This window comes from Fulmarus glacialis, unplaced genomic scaffold (assembly GCF_000690835.1).
Source record: "Fulmarus glacialis isolate BGI_N327 unplaced genomic scaffold, ASM69083v1 scaffold4024, whole genome shotgun sequence".
NCBI lineage: Eukaryota > Metazoa > Chordata > Aves > Procellariiformes > Procellariidae > Fulmarus > Fulmarus glacialis.
The window spans coordinates 728-17,833 of NW_009209769.1; the positions used below are offsets into that span (position 1 = coordinate 728).

At 33.6% G+C, this 17,106-nt stretch overlaps 1 protein-coding gene across 1 annotated transcript in view; it reads right to left on the reverse strand.

Annotated features, from left to right (window-relative positions):
- Positions 1 to 602: 602 nt before the first annotated feature.
- The window catches only part of LOC104076159 (CUB and sushi domain-containing protein 1-like), a gene marked incomplete at both ends in the record, with an annotated part of 30,689 nt that continues 14,185 nt past the window's right edge, over positions 603 to 17,106 (reverse strand). The window contains 6 exons of the mRNA XM_009576925.1: positions 603 to 735; positions 6,386 to 6,473; positions 7,214 to 7,326; positions 8,371 to 8,532; positions 14,705 to 14,884; positions 15,991 to 16,102. Of these exons, the coding sequence (XP_009575220.1) occupies positions 603 to 735; positions 6,386 to 6,473; positions 7,214 to 7,326; positions 8,371 to 8,532; positions 14,705 to 14,884; positions 15,991 to 16,102 (788 nt within the window). The remainder of the gene's footprint in view (positions 736 to 6,385; positions 6,474 to 7,213; positions 7,327 to 8,370; positions 8,533 to 14,704; positions 14,885 to 15,990; positions 16,103 to 17,106) is intronic.

Consider the following 17,106-nt stretch of genomic DNA (forward strand, 5'->3'; position numbering starts at 1 on the left):
GAACTGTTCCAGAAAGCTCTAGCCAAATAGCACTCAGAAGGAACAAATGTTCAAAAGATACAGAGATATCAGCTTTTAAACCAAATTTCAGACAAGATGGTTGGATTTATTCTGTTATCTAATGACATATAAAAGTTTCATATGAGCTGAAGTGATGCCAATTCTAGTAGTATTCACTAGCTTATTCAGCATGTACTGTAAGTAGTCTCATTATGGGCTTTTCCCTTGTGGGATTTATGAATTTTTCAGATTGTATAATAAATACTCGTAAGCATTTTGAAAGCAGCAACATACATTCAATTTAATAAAGCATTAAAATGAAAGAATAAAACTTGTGACCTGAGATTTCAATCCGATTCAGCCTAACGAACCAAGAAGGTTTATAGGTCTTTGCTCCTTAACACAGTGACTCATTTTTTAAATTGTTCACCATTAAGAACTGTCCTGCCCTGAACCCCTTCTTGGGAATACTTAGAAATATTTGTCTTTCTAGAGTAAAGATATTCTTGAAAGCTTTAGCATTGTGTTCTCTAGTTACACTTACCTATCAAAATTAAAACAAAAAGCTTATTAAGTTACTGAATAAATAACATTTACAATACCTGTGTTTGTAGAGGTAAAATGCAAACCCTGATAATATTAGAGCAAAGAATGGTACCAGGATGGCAGCTGCAACAGAACTGCTGTTTGTACCGTAATAGTGATTTGAAAGGTCTGTGTCTGCACTTAAAGGACCTGAAATGAAACAAAAAGGGCAGAAATAAAATTCCCAGGTTTTCTATCTGACAGTTCTCTTTTTATTCAAGAATGAAAGAAAATGGTGTCTTGATAAAATAATTCTATTTAAAAACATGAAATAAATAGCATGGAATATCATAATACAAATCTTGTTAATACCACTTAATAATACCAATCAATAACTATCAAAATCATTTGAAAACAGTATTCAGCAAGTAAAATAACTGTGAACTACACCTCTCATGAGTCACTACTTTAATAAAATTAAGCCATTTACATTCTACAAAAAAAATTGTTAATGCTGCTAAAAGTATTCTATGCTTGCAGCCTGGATATTCAGCAGAGAAACAAGAAGAAATGCAAGACCACATCAGACATGGAAAAGGAAGGGAACTGAAGTAACAGCAATAAACCACAATGGTTCTGCTCGGCTCAATAGCACTCCTAAGTCTGTGCACTTGTGTGCATGTCCTGGGTGCTTTACAACCCCCTTCTTAGGGGTGAGACATGAGCATTTTTCAGAGCCTGTGGCAGCTGCGTTTGCACTGGGATAAAACTGAGGTGCAGAGAATGCAAAGGTGGTCGCCTGTGGCATGGCCTCAGTGGGTTCCTGTTGTCGACAAGCAGATAACCAGGACTGTAAGGCATTTTGTGGAACCCATTTTTCCATCAGTATAAAAAGAGACGTTGTTAAATTGATTAAATAGGTGGCCAACTTGACAATTCAAATTGTGGAGGATGAAAAATAACTTTATAGTGAAAAATACAGAAAATTTTTATGGAAAAACCCCATATATTTTGAGAGCCAACTCCATGTTGCCAGTTTGAACTCACAGCTCTTCAGAAAGAAATATATAGATCCTATCCAAGGAGGAGAGACCAGGACAGAGGGAAAGTACAGTGAGGATGGGGCTGGGACAGATATCTGGGCTTGCTATTCTGGGATATTTTTGCTGATGCTAGTAGAGAAGAATAGGACACACTAGTGTTTACTACTCAGAAATGCTCCAACCCACCAGTACGCACTGTCTCAAACACCACGACTCCCTCATTGATGGCAACAGCAACAGTCAGTCTTTTTAGGACTCTGGAACAGACCAGTTATATAGCAGTCACAGCCATTGCACTGCTTTCAGCAATCTACTAAAATATCTAAATAAGTTCCAAAACTGAGAAAGAAGCAAACAATTCTCCTATGATTTCTTGCAGTTCAAGCTCAATGCAAAGGGCAATGAGGTAAGTTTTTGTTCTGTTAGATATTTTTAAAGCTTAGATGTTTCAATTGCTAATATTATGATACATTTTGTGCACTTCATTTTACAAAATGTATTAAATCCTAGGAAGTAATTATATTCCCTTTAAAATATAGACAGCCCCCTACGAATTTCAGAATTGCCAGATTTGATCACTAAACATGACAAAATACTGTACTTCAGTGTTTTTCACCGCCTTAATCTTCTGTCACATTTCAGACTTCTGTATATTTCTCTGCAGAACTGGTGACGGCAAACCTTTTCAAATTAATAAACCTACTACTGTGGTAGTTGGGATCATAAGCTTTATCACACTACTGTGGAGTATCTTAATTAACGTTGAACTGGTTTAAAGTAGAACCAGTGTATTATAAAAAACTTTGGACTTTAGTAATCCAATATTTGCCCCAACACTCAAGGTGTGGAATGCCTGTTGGCATAATTTTATGTATTTGTATTGTATTGCACATGTACTGGACATTCTCTAACCAATCTAGATTAAAGACAGACAGAATCAAGTAGTAAACACAGTTAAGAAAAGAAATGTTAATTTAAATGCTCCGTTGAATTTTTATTGGTTAGAAGAAGTGATAGAAGTTTAAAAAACTGCATGCAGTTATCACTGTCTTCATCTTTTAGTATCACAATCCCCAGCTGTTTTTCCAATTATTTGGAGTAATTAATAAAAAATATGGTAATGATCAAATTCATTGTAGTTAGCTTATATCAGCAAAAACCTGGAATTAATATTCTAACTCTTATTTAAAATTTTAACCAACTACCGAAACAAACAGAAATATGTATGATCAACGAGCTCTTAATTTATATCTCAAAGCTATTATCATGATAGATACATTTTAATGTGTAAGTAGCAAAAAATCATAAAATATCTAATCAGAATTCAGCTGAAAGAACACAGTAGTTTGAAATTCATAATAAGCAATTCTTGGCATGAAAATCTGGCATGGAATTTTTTAAAGTTAATTTAAATCTTATATACACTTTTTTGTGTAACTGAACATTTAAAACTAGGCACAAACTTACATTTAGATAAGTTCTTTTAAAGTTATCTCTGATAACTGACACATATTTAATACTTAGTACTCAAAACTCCTATTGGAGGTCATTGAATATTCTATACCTGTCTGGCATCAGTAGAGCATGGCTCAGTTTTACTAAGACAACTGCTGAAGTGGGAGAAAGTGTGACAGCAAAAGCCATGCAAGATAAGAAAAGTAGAATTACAGGTAGAAGAGTAATTTCTGAGACAAGGCTGGTTAGCAGCTCAAGGATTTAAGAGAAAAAATACCAACACACAAAGCAAGTCAGCAGCTTCCAAGGAGCAACAGAGGCTGGACCTTCTTCACCTGACTGAAAACTGCTGGATAGAAAAGACTCTTTGGGTACCTTCCTGGGTATGAGGAGTGTATTAATATATAGTCTCATATCTCATTAGTCCTAGGTATCTATTTGTGCATTAGCACAACCGTTTTGTACTCTGAAGCTGTGAGTATCCTGTTTAGATGTAGAGTTTCTTCACGAATTATGAAAGTTGTGTGAAATGATCTGGAGAGGAAAGATGACACCTTTATAGAGTGAAATTTAAAATTCACGTCTCGTGATGTTCAATGCTTTTAAGAGTTGATCAATTTCAAGAAATGAACATGTATTTCACAGCTATTGATCTAATATATCACAGATGCAAATTAATTATTCATATTTCATATTTCTTGTCAAGATTTCTCATCTCAATCTAGAGAAGCTAAAAAAGTACTTTGAAGGAAAAAAAGGAAAGAGAAGTAGGTCATTGTATTTCCCCAGAGGAAATAAACATAGGAAAATAATAGTTTGGTGAAGTAAGTTTCTCTTCTCACAAAGCCACCTTTTCATACAATTTTAAAGGACAGTCCAGACTGGAATGAACAAGGCCAAGATTTTAGAATAAGCATCTTCTAGAACTGTAGTGGTGAGGCACAGGCACTCAGCAATTACAGAAACTGAACCTAGCCGCAAACTTGCAGCCTTTAGAGACCAACTTGTTAAAACATAACAAAACAAACAAAAAGCCCCCAGCAATGACTGATTACTTGGCAAAATAGGTTAAATAATTTGGTGTCGCAACTTAGGCCCCTTAAGCAAGCTCAGATACAGCTCTAATTCTTTTGGCAGACCAATAACAGAGATCTCTTTGCCCTTTGGGTTATTCTCTAAGGCAACAAGCAAACAGATTTGCTTCTGAAAGAGGATAAACAGTACTTAGAAACAGAAGTTCTTTCTGTTTTCATGTCACTAAGTTCCAAGACTAGGCATATCCACTGAGCCTGGTCTTTCTCTAGTATTGTGTGACAGGGAATTCTTCATCAAATAGATTGGTCTTTCACACTTAACCAAGTATTTCTCAGTAAATACTGTTCTTTGAAGTATGCTTGCAGGTGAAGAATTTCATATTACATTCTGTATGCACCAGTGCATGCATAGTTTATGCATACTTCTGGCTTAGTGTAAAGGCAGCAAATAATTTAACTTCCTGAAGAAACAGAAATATGTTAAGTCTTCAGCTGGAGGACATATGAGATCATTACCTCAGCAGAATATTCATGAACAGAATAGATTTAAAAAACAAAGCAAGTTATTCTTGAATATGAGAGGGTATGGACAAATATTATGACCTGAGTTGGCTGGAAATTTGCTGTTTCCTTTTAGCTGTAGGTTCTTCAATAGAGAACAAGCAACCTATAGAAAATCAGTGCCTATTTAGCAATCACACAAAGAAATCTTCTAAAAGAGACAGTATCTGCGTTTGTAGCAAGCTCTCTGCTGAGATGTCAAAGCTGAAGACGAGAGGCCCTCAGCCTAGGAATGCATGTGTAACTTGGACACTTTGGCTCCTTACTAGCCTTGGCAATATATAAACTGAGCTCTCATATTGCAACTCTAAACAGTGATATGGACGATGTTTTCCACTACTGTAGAATACATCCACTGGAGAATGCTGTAACTGTTGAATTGTCATTCTGCTTGTTCTTCATTTATTCCCATGAGTTATTAATTTGACTGCTAAAACACATGGATCCAAACTTGTATTAGGTATCTGGCAAATCATGGATATCTTTTTTGGCCTGGCTTAAGAAAAAAAACCACAAATACACACACACACCCCAAACAAAAGCAACAAACCATACTCTCACTGTTTTGAGATATCAAAGGCTTCTAAATAAGACAAGTATTTGAACAAATTTTGATGCTCTACTTTTGTAGTGTGCTTGTTAAAATCAGAAAAAAAAAGCAGTGTAGATATTACAGTGGTAAGGATTACAAAAAAGTACAGGCAGACAAATAATCTGTCTCACACAAGAGTTTACTCTCAAGACTGAAATTGTATTCATCTTCTGTAATTGGCAGTTCTTAGGCTGAGACTCTGAAGAGTAAGGTTTTCGCCCCTTGTGATTAAATATATATAGCAATTTGAGAGGTGGCCAAGATGAGCAAATCCATAGGATAACTGCTATTACAGCAGTTAATAGAGCAAAGAAATACAAGAAAGATTTGGCAGAACTTTAAAGGGCATTGGGTGCAGCACCAAGCTAATGGAACCAAAGCAATTTATAAAACATAGATACAGTCTGCTGTAGATACATTGGCTAGGCTGTCTCCTCCTCCCAGCCCAGTACTTTGCTGTATATATACCGTGCTTCGACCACTCTGCAGTAGTTCCAGGATCAGGAAATGCAGATGTCTACACCTGGTATTTGCCAAAACTATTTTATGACTAAATATTTCATGAGCAAATGTTTTATTAGGTTTTGTGACAAAGTTATTTTATGAGTAAAATAACTAGTTTTTCACCAGCTGCTGGAGCACTTGAATCCACAGCTGTAATATATACCTCAGTCACTCATTTAATATTTCTGACAGCAAAGTAGAATTCTATCTAAATACATATACATTCAGAAAACATTCACTAGCAACAAGCATTTTCCAAATGATACTCTTAAAATCAGTGTTGATTCTATCCTTTTAATTTCCTATGTGATTCTGACTGCAATTTATACATTTGAGCAGCAAATATCTTTGCATTGCATGACACCCCTGTTACTCTCAAAAAGACATTCATAGAAAAGCAAGCAGTTGCAATGGCGTTCTCTTTAAGAGCATCCTGTAGCCATCTTATTAGGTTGCTATACTAAAAAACATGAGATAATAACATGTTAAGCAGAGTTAAATTGGGATTTGAACTGTATATTTCAAATATGCATATTTCACTATATTTTTCGTAATAGCAATGGCATGAAATAAACATGCTTATTTCTGCTAGATAGCAGAGTCATTTGTTGAATTCACTCTTGCAAGACCCAAAAAGATTATACAAGTTAAAGTTCTATGAATGAATTTACCTTGTCTTTGGAGCATAAATTTTCCAAAGTCTTTTCCATGTATATCACCTTGATAGGTAAAAACACCTCTTTCAAGCCCTGATGATACCTAGAATATGTTGAAACAGAAAAAAGGTTTCTGAAACAAATAGATAAGAATGTTTAGCCATTTGTTTTTCTGACTTAGAGTAGATACATGGAGCCCAGATTTTCACTTTTATCCTGTAAAATATTAGTGAACTCTCCATGCTTATACAATATTTATCCTTTTAAGTTTGCAACAGCATTAAACAAAGTTTCAAAATAACACCTGGAGTGACTTTAAAATATCTGATGTATATTGCTGGGTTTTAAAGTTCTTCAACTGGCGTACACGTAATTGAATTAGTATACGGATATAGAAGTCCACTGAATTGTCAGATTTTAAATTGTTTTCCATAGAAAGCATCATGAGGCACAAAGGAGAACTGAAAAGAGTAAAATAACTCTCTTTTTCTTCAAGATTAAATGTAATTTTATTACAGTGAACTATTTACCAAACCAAAAAAAAGGACAGTATTTCTAAAGGTAAAATTCCCACTCTTGTCTAAGAAAACAAGGAGAAAACATGGCAAAAGATGCTGATTCACTCCACCTTCCCCTTAGTAAACTAAAAATTCTAATGTGAGTGTGGCAGATAGCAGTTTATGTACATATTTTTGAAAGAAAAATGTGATCTCTACACTGACATCTAGAGTGCTGTATTCCGTATTTGTAATATAAAAAGTTGGATAGAGTCATATAGGAAATCACAAATTACTTCAAACTTTAAACTCAGCAAGCTTTATCCAGAGCAGTCTGGTTACTTACATAACCATCTAACGCCCAGTTGTCGTTTTCAAACTTGCTTACAAAAATGTCACTAGGTCCTTTAATCTGAAAAACTTTCAAGAGCAAATGGGCTTCTTCTTTCTTGTAAACACCTATTAACATAAAGGACGTAACACATGCCTTTTATACAATTTTTCAACCAGTTTGTTCAAATATCCTTTCAAAGCTAAGTATATTGCTTTAGAACTAAAATATTTTGTAGAAAATATTCTGTAGTAACAGAATTTTATAACTTGGAAAAAACAAGATTTAAAGTGCTGTAATAATAGGATCTTATTTTACTGATCTTTTGCCCACATCATATTTGATAACAGGATACAAAAATGGGTTTGTACTGTTCAATTTTATACATAAATGGGCAAGAATATTTGTCTTTTCATACAGTATTTCAATAATTCTGAATACAGATAGAATTCCTTGCCTGGAATTTCCTTGAACTGGAAAAAATTGGATTTTACTTACATCACAACATTATGTTGCTATAGTAAATATCGAAAGTGCAGTGAAAGAAAATTTGCTATTTGGCAGCCAACTACTGAAATTCTCTCTGAACTCGTGACCTTAAAAGGCACTGATAGCTGATAATGCTTTTTTTCAAATATAACCGTGATGAGAGGCTAAATCAGAACTTCACAGTCAGATTTGCAGAAAGGAATGCATGATGTTGATTAAAAGGTATGCATAATTTACTAAGATATTTAATTATCTGTACTTGTTTTATGTTATGCCATTATAAAGACCATATTGTTTTAAAGCAGATATTAATCACTGTTGAATAATGGAGCTTTTCAATGGTACAGTTCTTAAAATGCCTATATACACTTTGTCTGCCACTTCAATATTATCTGTGAGTTCAACACATCAATACTATCCAGCAGTCCAAGATGAAAAAACCCTACTTCGATATTTATTTTAAATGTAACCGGAAAAATAGATGGGTGACCACATATAAACTGACTGAAATCTGTGCAGACCATTACATTAGGACCCTTTCTTTTGCAAAATAAGCAGAAAAAGATTTTTAGTAAAAACTTAAAGTTTTTCTTTTGTTTTGTGTTTGTCAGAAAATACAACAAAACAGAACAGATGAAAAAAATTAAAAGAACAGCTTTTTTAACACCAAATTCTGAACCTACCTGATAGTTTGAGTTGTATGTTGGCTGCCTCAATGAATGTGGCATTCACTTTGCTGCTTGTAGTATTGAACCAGTCAACAGTCAGAGTAGCAGGCTGCCTTTTTCCTGAATATTCATAAAACCCTTTCCACAGTGAATTTATAAAAAACACATCTGAGGGAACTAAACAGAAGTGGGCAAAAAAGAAACAAAGAAAGGAGTAAGCAAAGTAGCAATCTTTCTGGCCATACTTACGTTCTTCATTTTTTCCGTTACAGCATCAATCCACTGTTCTAAGGAGGTATTATAGTAAAAATTTTACAACAGTAAAGACAATATATCTAATGACCTTTCCACACAACAGCCTATAACATACTATACCTGTCCATTACAATATATGTTCTTAAATAACCTCACACTTCATAATGCTTCACACTATGCTTCAGTGATGTCCCCAAGACTATGAAAAATAATGGACTCTTCCCCTAAAGCCCAGTAGCTTTAAGGTATGATGAAAAAAAGGAGAATAATATTCTGAAGTCAAGAACTCCTGGAAGGAGACACTGTCTTAGGCTATACTTTTTGTTTCATGAAAGCAGCACTGTGTGTGATTTTCAACTGAATATCAACTGAATATTCAACTGAATCCATTGAATTCCAGATACAGTTTAGCACAAGTTTTTTATCCATCATTTTTAGACTCCACATCTTTTCTCCATACAATATTACTGCACCTGTGAACAGTGAAGTTACCAGAGCAGGGAACATTTTTGGTTTAAAATAAAGGTCTGTTTCTCAGAAACTGCAGTTTGAATAACCTGAAGTAAAAAACCTATAAAATGAAGCATGAATTATAGGAAGAAGTATATGCATTTGGGTCATTTATTTGATGTTATTAGTATTTTTCCTCTATATAGAAAAAATAAATTATTTGCAGGTCATTAAATGTTGTATCTTAAATATTTGGCTAAATTGCTGACAGAGTAGAAAAAGTCTCTCTTATTCAACAGTATCTGCAATATTAACATCAATTAAAAAAGAAACACAGAAGAGAAAAAAAATTCTTAGGAGAAGATTTTATGTCAGAAACATTTACAGGGTGCTACATGTCTTGAACATTCATTTCCCCCCTACACATTGCTATATTTCTCCCATATACTTTGCTGTTATATATATTTCTTCCATATACTTTGCTGTTATAAAATCTGGGGAAGACTTCCTTCAAATATGATGGATAAGTTAAACAAACTGTTAAGTTGGCCAAAAGGGACCAACCCTCCTACTGGCCAGGCAGCATTCAGTGTTTCTTGGCAACTTCGACAAGTGAAAACACACATTTTTCCACTTAGTTCTAAGCTTTTTCTAGCATTACAATTTGAGAAGTAAAGCTTTAAGAATCAAAATAAAACTTCATAAAAAGAACTGTTTATCCAATCACATGATATCTTGACAAAATGACAGCCCTAGCAACTATTAAAATTCACCCTTACTATCCATGACCACTACAAATGATACATGCTAAATAGCTAAAGACTGATATTAGGAGTGTTTCATACTCTTTTAACTAAACTCTTAAAACAAATTGTTGGATTTTTTGCATTTTATCAAACTCTGAGCACGTATAAAGGCACCTGTCTATACCGAAGGAAATTTATCAGCATAGGTATCCTATGTATCCATTTTGAATAAATTCTATAGATATTTCCTCTCCACATAATGACTGATTGCAAAAATGAATCAAAAAGAAACCCAGGTCAATAATACCATATATTTCTAACAAAACACACTGACAGGCAGTACATCTGAAAATCTGATGACTGATTAGCTGTTGACTGTCTCCTAATCATATTATTACACTTCCTAGTATGCATTTCATAAAGAGGAAGGATAATAACTTCTTCAGTACCTTTTGCCTTCAAATTGGGCAAAAGCCACAAGCAAATGTCCAAGCTTAATGTGGCATGATTTGAAAAGATCATTAGTATGTTGTCTGTACCACCACTGGATTCCAAGTGAGTGGAGAGACACTATATGTCTTTGATTACAACAGCTTCAAAGAATCTTAAGTGCTCCCTTTCCAAAGCAAAACTCAGTGCAGGACTGGGGCTTCAGACAAGGTAACCTCAACTTAATACTAAAAATCTGAAGCATTAAATTTCAATTTGTATCTCACAGCCCTTAGAATTCATATATTTTGTGTAAATATATGAATTCTGTAAAGTCTTTCAGACTCTTTTTCCTACATATTTCTCATTGCTTTGCTACAATATTGACAGTACATTTGAAATACGTAAATTTGAAACCTGCATTTTAAAAATACGTTAGAATTATTTTTATTTGTCTTTGCTTTTAATTAAAATTGTGTGTCTGAAGTTATTCTCATGAAGGTGAACATCTAGGATTACTGGTATGAACCTCACAGGTACTATGTAAGACTTTTATAAAGGAGCGGAGAGCATTCTTCTTTTGTCACATTCAACATCTTCAGTATCTAGTTTCTCTAACCACTCTGTCAATAATAGCTGTTAATCTTTGCGAAATAGTACCATTGACTCAGTATTTGTGGAATTTGCACTTGCTGCAGATGGGCAGAATCAGTAGGGGAAGAAAATAGCAAAATATTTTTCTGCTTCCCCAGTCATGTTTTTGTAAAAGTTTAAAATGCAAGTGCTGCTGTCCCATGGATGCTGCTGAGGAATTGGAGTGGCTCTGACCCAATTCTGTGAACCCTTGCAACGTCCCTGCCTTTCCCATCCACTGTGGGCAAATGCAGAATGAGAAAAATGAACCGGGTATTATTATACTAATACTGCACCAGCTGTGGATTCTCCTCAGAATGTGACAAACAGGGAAATCTATGGCTACTCATTAAAACAGCTTCTGAACTATTTTTGCAAAAACTATACAAAGCCATGAGGACCATGGGAACCAAACAGTATTGTGGTTCTTAAACTTCACATGGGTATTGTGAGAATTCTTCAGCTGAAACTTATACTCAATGTATATGAATACAGTACTGTAAAAATGATAGTTACTATTGCTTATGAAAACATTAACTCTGGCAAAAAATAGCAATTTAATAAACAATAATAAACATAATTTGTATTCAGATATTCAAAGGCGGGAAATCAGAATATGAATCTATTCTGTTACAAAAACTTTTGTTTAGCAATATTAGCTTCTTCCCATTTAAAATACAGCAAATGGAATTCTACCAAAAGCCAAGATAACACGGTAAAGAAAATGCTCCAAAATACATCGTGTTCTATACTAAGAATTCACAATTTTAACAGACATAATAATAGTGCAGACTTGGATTTTAAAAACAGCTTAAAACTTTTCCTAGTTAATTACTGTCATTTGTTACACAGTTTCAGTTCTCCGCTTGCCATTGTTGGCATTTTCAATCATAACATTTCATTTTTTTTTTTAAAATGGCTTTCAAATAGTGCTTAGTTACCAAAACTAGTTATAAGGGACATGATGTGGTGTGCATTGGTACTGATGCTCTGCATAGTGAATACATTAGGAGACTTGGTCTACATTTTAATTTGGCATTGAAAAACTTCAAAACCTGTGTGGTAGCAGATTAATGTATACCTTAGGTGTTCGGAGAGGTGAATCCTCCAATAAATGAAGACTGTATATTCATTATAATGAATGCACATTATATCCTGCTTTATTGTGAGTCTGTAGAAGTAATGCATTTGAGAGGAACTCATTTATGGTTTCACCTGACACTCTCACTAACAAACTCACCAGGAAGGTTAATTGTTAGCAGAAATACCTTTTTATCCCATCTACACTACAGAGTCCTTCTGTGAACTGCCATGAGTGTGAACCATTAATCTTATTTTCCCTGAAGCTTGCTAAAATTTAGAATATAGAGTTGCAAGCTCATTTATTTGGGGAAAACTCTGCTCATTGTTAAATAAGTCAGTAAAAAAAAATTAGGCCTTTCATTCTCTGAAAATGATTGAACCTAAAAAGATCTACATCAAGGATTTCTCAGATGTATTTGTCTATTTTTTCACTGGCAGGAGGGAAAGGTTAACTGCACATGTGTTCATGAGGAGGCATAGAAAAGCAGCAGTAATGTTTGCCTGCTGCTGGTGGTCCACACAGTTTGGGAAACCCTATCTTAGAGTACCTTGAGAGTTTTTATGAAATGAAGGCCATCAAAATTTCCAAAACTGTTTTTTGATTTTTTGGGGGGGTTTCTTGCAACATTTGCAATGTAAAGGGCAGAACTTTGACTGAACCCAATCCCTGCAATTATATTCTACACTCATTATAAGGCTCTCCATTATAGCAATCTCTCTGATATAAAATTACTTCAAATCTGGGTTTTGTGTATATATGCTTTTTGGCTTCACGGGGGTTTTTGTGCAATTCACAAAATTGGTACTGTAGAAATTAAAAAAATGTTGTTTGGGAAAGTATTTCATAGAATAGGTTTTACATGGCACATGTTATTATGAAAGACCTCAACATTTATATTCCTTTGAAATGAGTAATAAATACTTAAGTCAAATATTGGAAATAGTTTTATTATCCATAACAATCTAGGGTGTAAATCAATTTAATTTATTTAGATCTAAAACTCTTCTTGTATACAAACCTGGAGTTTTAGTTATTGTTTCATTAACTTCTCTCACTCCTTTACCTACAAGTAAAAAGACAAATTATCATTTTCATGAACATTTTTTTTTTTTTAAATAGAATGTTAAAACAATGCCTGATGGATGCAATCATCTCTTATCTAATATCGCCATATTTAAAACAGAAATAACTGGTCTCGAATACCTTACATGTTCAAACCAATACACTTACACAAAACTAAAAGAAAATAGTTTAGGTAAACAATGTTTTTACTGTGGAAAGTTGTCTGGCTAGCCAAGTATTTCATACAGTTAGGCCTAAAATTTTTATATCAGTCCCAGTGCTATAAAAGAGAGCCTTATAGAGGGGACAAATACTATATCTAATTATGAATAATATTATACTAAATATAGTAAAAATTGTGTTAATAAAGATTGATACATTTATGACACAAACCAGCAAAAGCCAGATAGCTGGATTAAGATGACAGGATCAGATATCATGGGAAAAGATCACAACCGGTGTAATTTGCTATATTTCTGGTACACTCAGCAGAGTTATGTCCATTGACCCCAGATCACATTCTGGCCTCATATCATTAGCCACTTTAAAAAAGCTAATGTCCTGTAGGAAGATTTGGTCTTACATGTTTTTTTTTCTTTAGGAGCAGAAATTCACTGATTAGAATGATTAAGTGTTAAGAAAGCACAAAAAGTGTGGAGCACTCAAGGAGAATTATACCTAAAGACTGTAAGCCAATAAAAAAAAGAATTCTTGCTTATAGAAACCTTTTCTGTATTTTATCTTTAATTAAAAACAAAAAAAAAGAAAATTAACAAAAAACATATAAGATAATTTATCTCAAATTATTACTTATATAGTACCCATGAAGAATCACCCTTTGGGGAACTAGAATAAGGAGATAAATTTTTACGTATAGATCATATGTCTCGACAATATTGAAACAAAGAATTCTACCCATATACTAATGAAAAATCAAATATTGTTCAAACATCAAATCTATTTAGCGTTCTTTGATATATTAGAATTAAAAATCATGTTGCAAACATCTTCCCATGGCATCTGACTATTTTTCCTTTATTCATATTCTAAATATAGTTTTGTTTTGTTTTTCTGGATCGGGGACTTATAGCCAAGTTTATTTGCATGTGAAGAGCAAATTTAGCCCTCATAACTATATACTTAGAGCTACTCTAGCAAAACTACATGAAATTTATATGGATATAAATAAAAGTGCAATCTGGTGCAAAGATGTATTTATTTTTTTTTTTTATTGTTCATTTTTATTTTAGAAGATTTTCTTAGACAAAAAGCAAACCTGAATGAATCTAAAAGCCAAGCTATGAAATAACTTTTTTTGTTCCTAATAGAAAATCATACATTAAACACTGAATACATTGAAATACTCTTTAGAACTCTGACATAAAGATAAATACAGTGAAAAGTAATACTTTATATTGTTTAGGTTTTGTTTGCTGTTGTTAGGGGTAAACCTATATATGTGTGCCTGTGCATTTACATACACATACCCTCATGTTTCCCTCTATGAGTTCTAGATGCTATGCTCACTTTGATTTTTTTACTGTTTCTTTCTTGAAGTAAAAGCTGTTGTGTCATACACATTTTTAAATAGTAAGTGGAAAAAATTAATTCTACTATATAAAATAAAAATGTCAGGGAAAATGAAATCCAACCAAGTAGGGTCCGACATATCACTTGAGTAATTACTTACTTTTACAAATAGGTGATTTTCCTGTCCATTTCATATCTGGTTTACATGTCCGATGCTCTGATCCACCAGCAAGAAAAAATCCTGGCTGACAGGTATACACCAAAGTATACCCTAAAGTAGGAAGATCTATTGCTTTCACATCTACATGTGCCGGTGTCTCTGGCTGCCTGCAAGCATGAGCTGTAAAGGGTTTTTTAGAGTTAGAAAAAGTGGTGGTAAACAGTTTCCATAGGATTAGAGTATGTAATTTGAAATAAATGCATGCCAACTTACTCCTTTTCATTATGTAAACTTTGTACACCTTTTAGAAATGTCAAGTAGCTATTACTTGTAAAAGTAACACTCTGAGTGTATAGTTATATTATTATGGGAAGATGGAAATGATACTATCACATCTTTTTAAACAATACACCAAAATTAAATCATCACAGCAAACAGAAGAAAGTTAAAATGAAGGGAAGCACATGCCATTGTATATGGTGCAATGATTGGTCCTGTGAATGATTGTACTGTCACAGCTTCAAGCTTTGCTTCCACTCAATGTTTTAAAAAGCCTTGAAAATTACAGAGCGGTTATTATGCTAAATAAATTCATTATAAATTCCAATTGAAATAAAGGTTCCATAGGAAGTCTTTGTCATAGTACATTGATTATAACAGATATGGTTGCTCAGTATGCTTCTTTCTCTGTGCTCCATGGTGCTCATTTCTAATAATCAAAAGATAATTTGAAATAGGATAAGAATCTAAGATCATTCTAATGAATTATTTTTACCTTAGATCAGTGTATTTTAACACAATAGTTATTTGATGTCCTCCAACTCATACAGAGCTATAAATACACTAATCATTTGCATACCCATGCATAGCCCAGAAAAGATGAATTTTGCTGAGTTCTAGTTTATGATTCACAAAATACTAGCCAACAAAATAGCCCCATGCATACTTCAGGCCACTTTCTGTTCTCTATTAATCCAACACACACAAAAAGCCTAGATTAATTTAAAGCAGCTAATGCAGTGGGTTAATGAGGACAGACTTTTTTGCGTAAAACTGATAGAATTATTTTGAACTTCATGAAAAAAAACCTGAAAAATCTTACTTCAAATTAATATCCCAAATACATCTTTGGTCTTAGAATAGGAAACAAAAACATTTAAAAGTACTGTTTTAAATAAAGGGGGTTTTTGTAGCATATCATTTACTATGAATTTCCACAGGCTTCACTTTGTAACTCTTTTAAAATTGCACAATATTCTAACTCATAGATGAGAAACCAGACTTACGAATGCATTCAGACTGTATGCCACTCCAAGTTAAGTTAGCAAGACAAGAACGGGTGGTAGATCCCTGAATATGATAACCTTTTCTGCATCTGAAAAAGACTGTGCTCCCAACCTAAGGATCAAAACAGAATGTTAGATAAAAGATTTATCCATCACGTGTAGTCAGATATCAAGACAGTGATAAGCTACTAGAGACATTTTTTCAAAAATAAAAATGTCCTCTTTTTACAGTTTCTAGAGTTAAACTTCTTTTTTAGTGAGATGAAAAGTTTGAGCAATTGATCTTTTGTAACTTTATTTGAAAGCAATATTGACAAGGCTGTGCACATGGAAAAGAACGACACTCATACATTTCAGGTTATTAGTTTTTCAGTGTGACAGAAGCAAACTAAATGACTGAGATGTCTCTCTTTCCTGTACATCACTGCATATATTTCAATAGAACTTGACCATAAAGTCTGTTTCAAAGGTTTCTCATTGTGTGACTTGACTAAAAATGTTTTTTAAGAGGAAAAAGGAAAAACAAAAAAACTATGAAGAATTGTTCCATCTACAAATATATTCACTAGAGAAAACTCCAGGCCACAATTCCTTACACTGCATTTGTTACTATAAGCTACCTAAGTTTTACTTGAGATGTTCAACTAGCAGAGTGATGTTACGGAAAGCCTTCCTGTGGTCAACTGTGGTATGACCTTTCTTAGAAGAAAAGGTAAAGTAACTGAGAAAACTCTCTATAGAATTCTACTGAGAATAGAAAAGCATGAAAACTGGATACAAAATTGCAAGTGATGAAGAATTTTCATAACAAACGAGAGAGAGATTGAGCGGAAAGTTCTAGTAAAACTAGACTTATTGACAAAAGTAACCAGAATACAACCCCAGACCAAGATATTTAAGGATGCAGGGCTGACCAGCAAAGCATTGCTTTCATTTTGGATAGAACATCTTGGCAATAAATAGGTTCAGATGAAATGAAAAAACCCCACAAAATTAACATTATTTGAAATTATATGACTTATTAATAAAGTAACATATCACATGGACAAATGCAATAAATTGCAAATGAGTAGTGATCAATGTATATTAATAAAATAGCTTGCAGGTATTGCTATA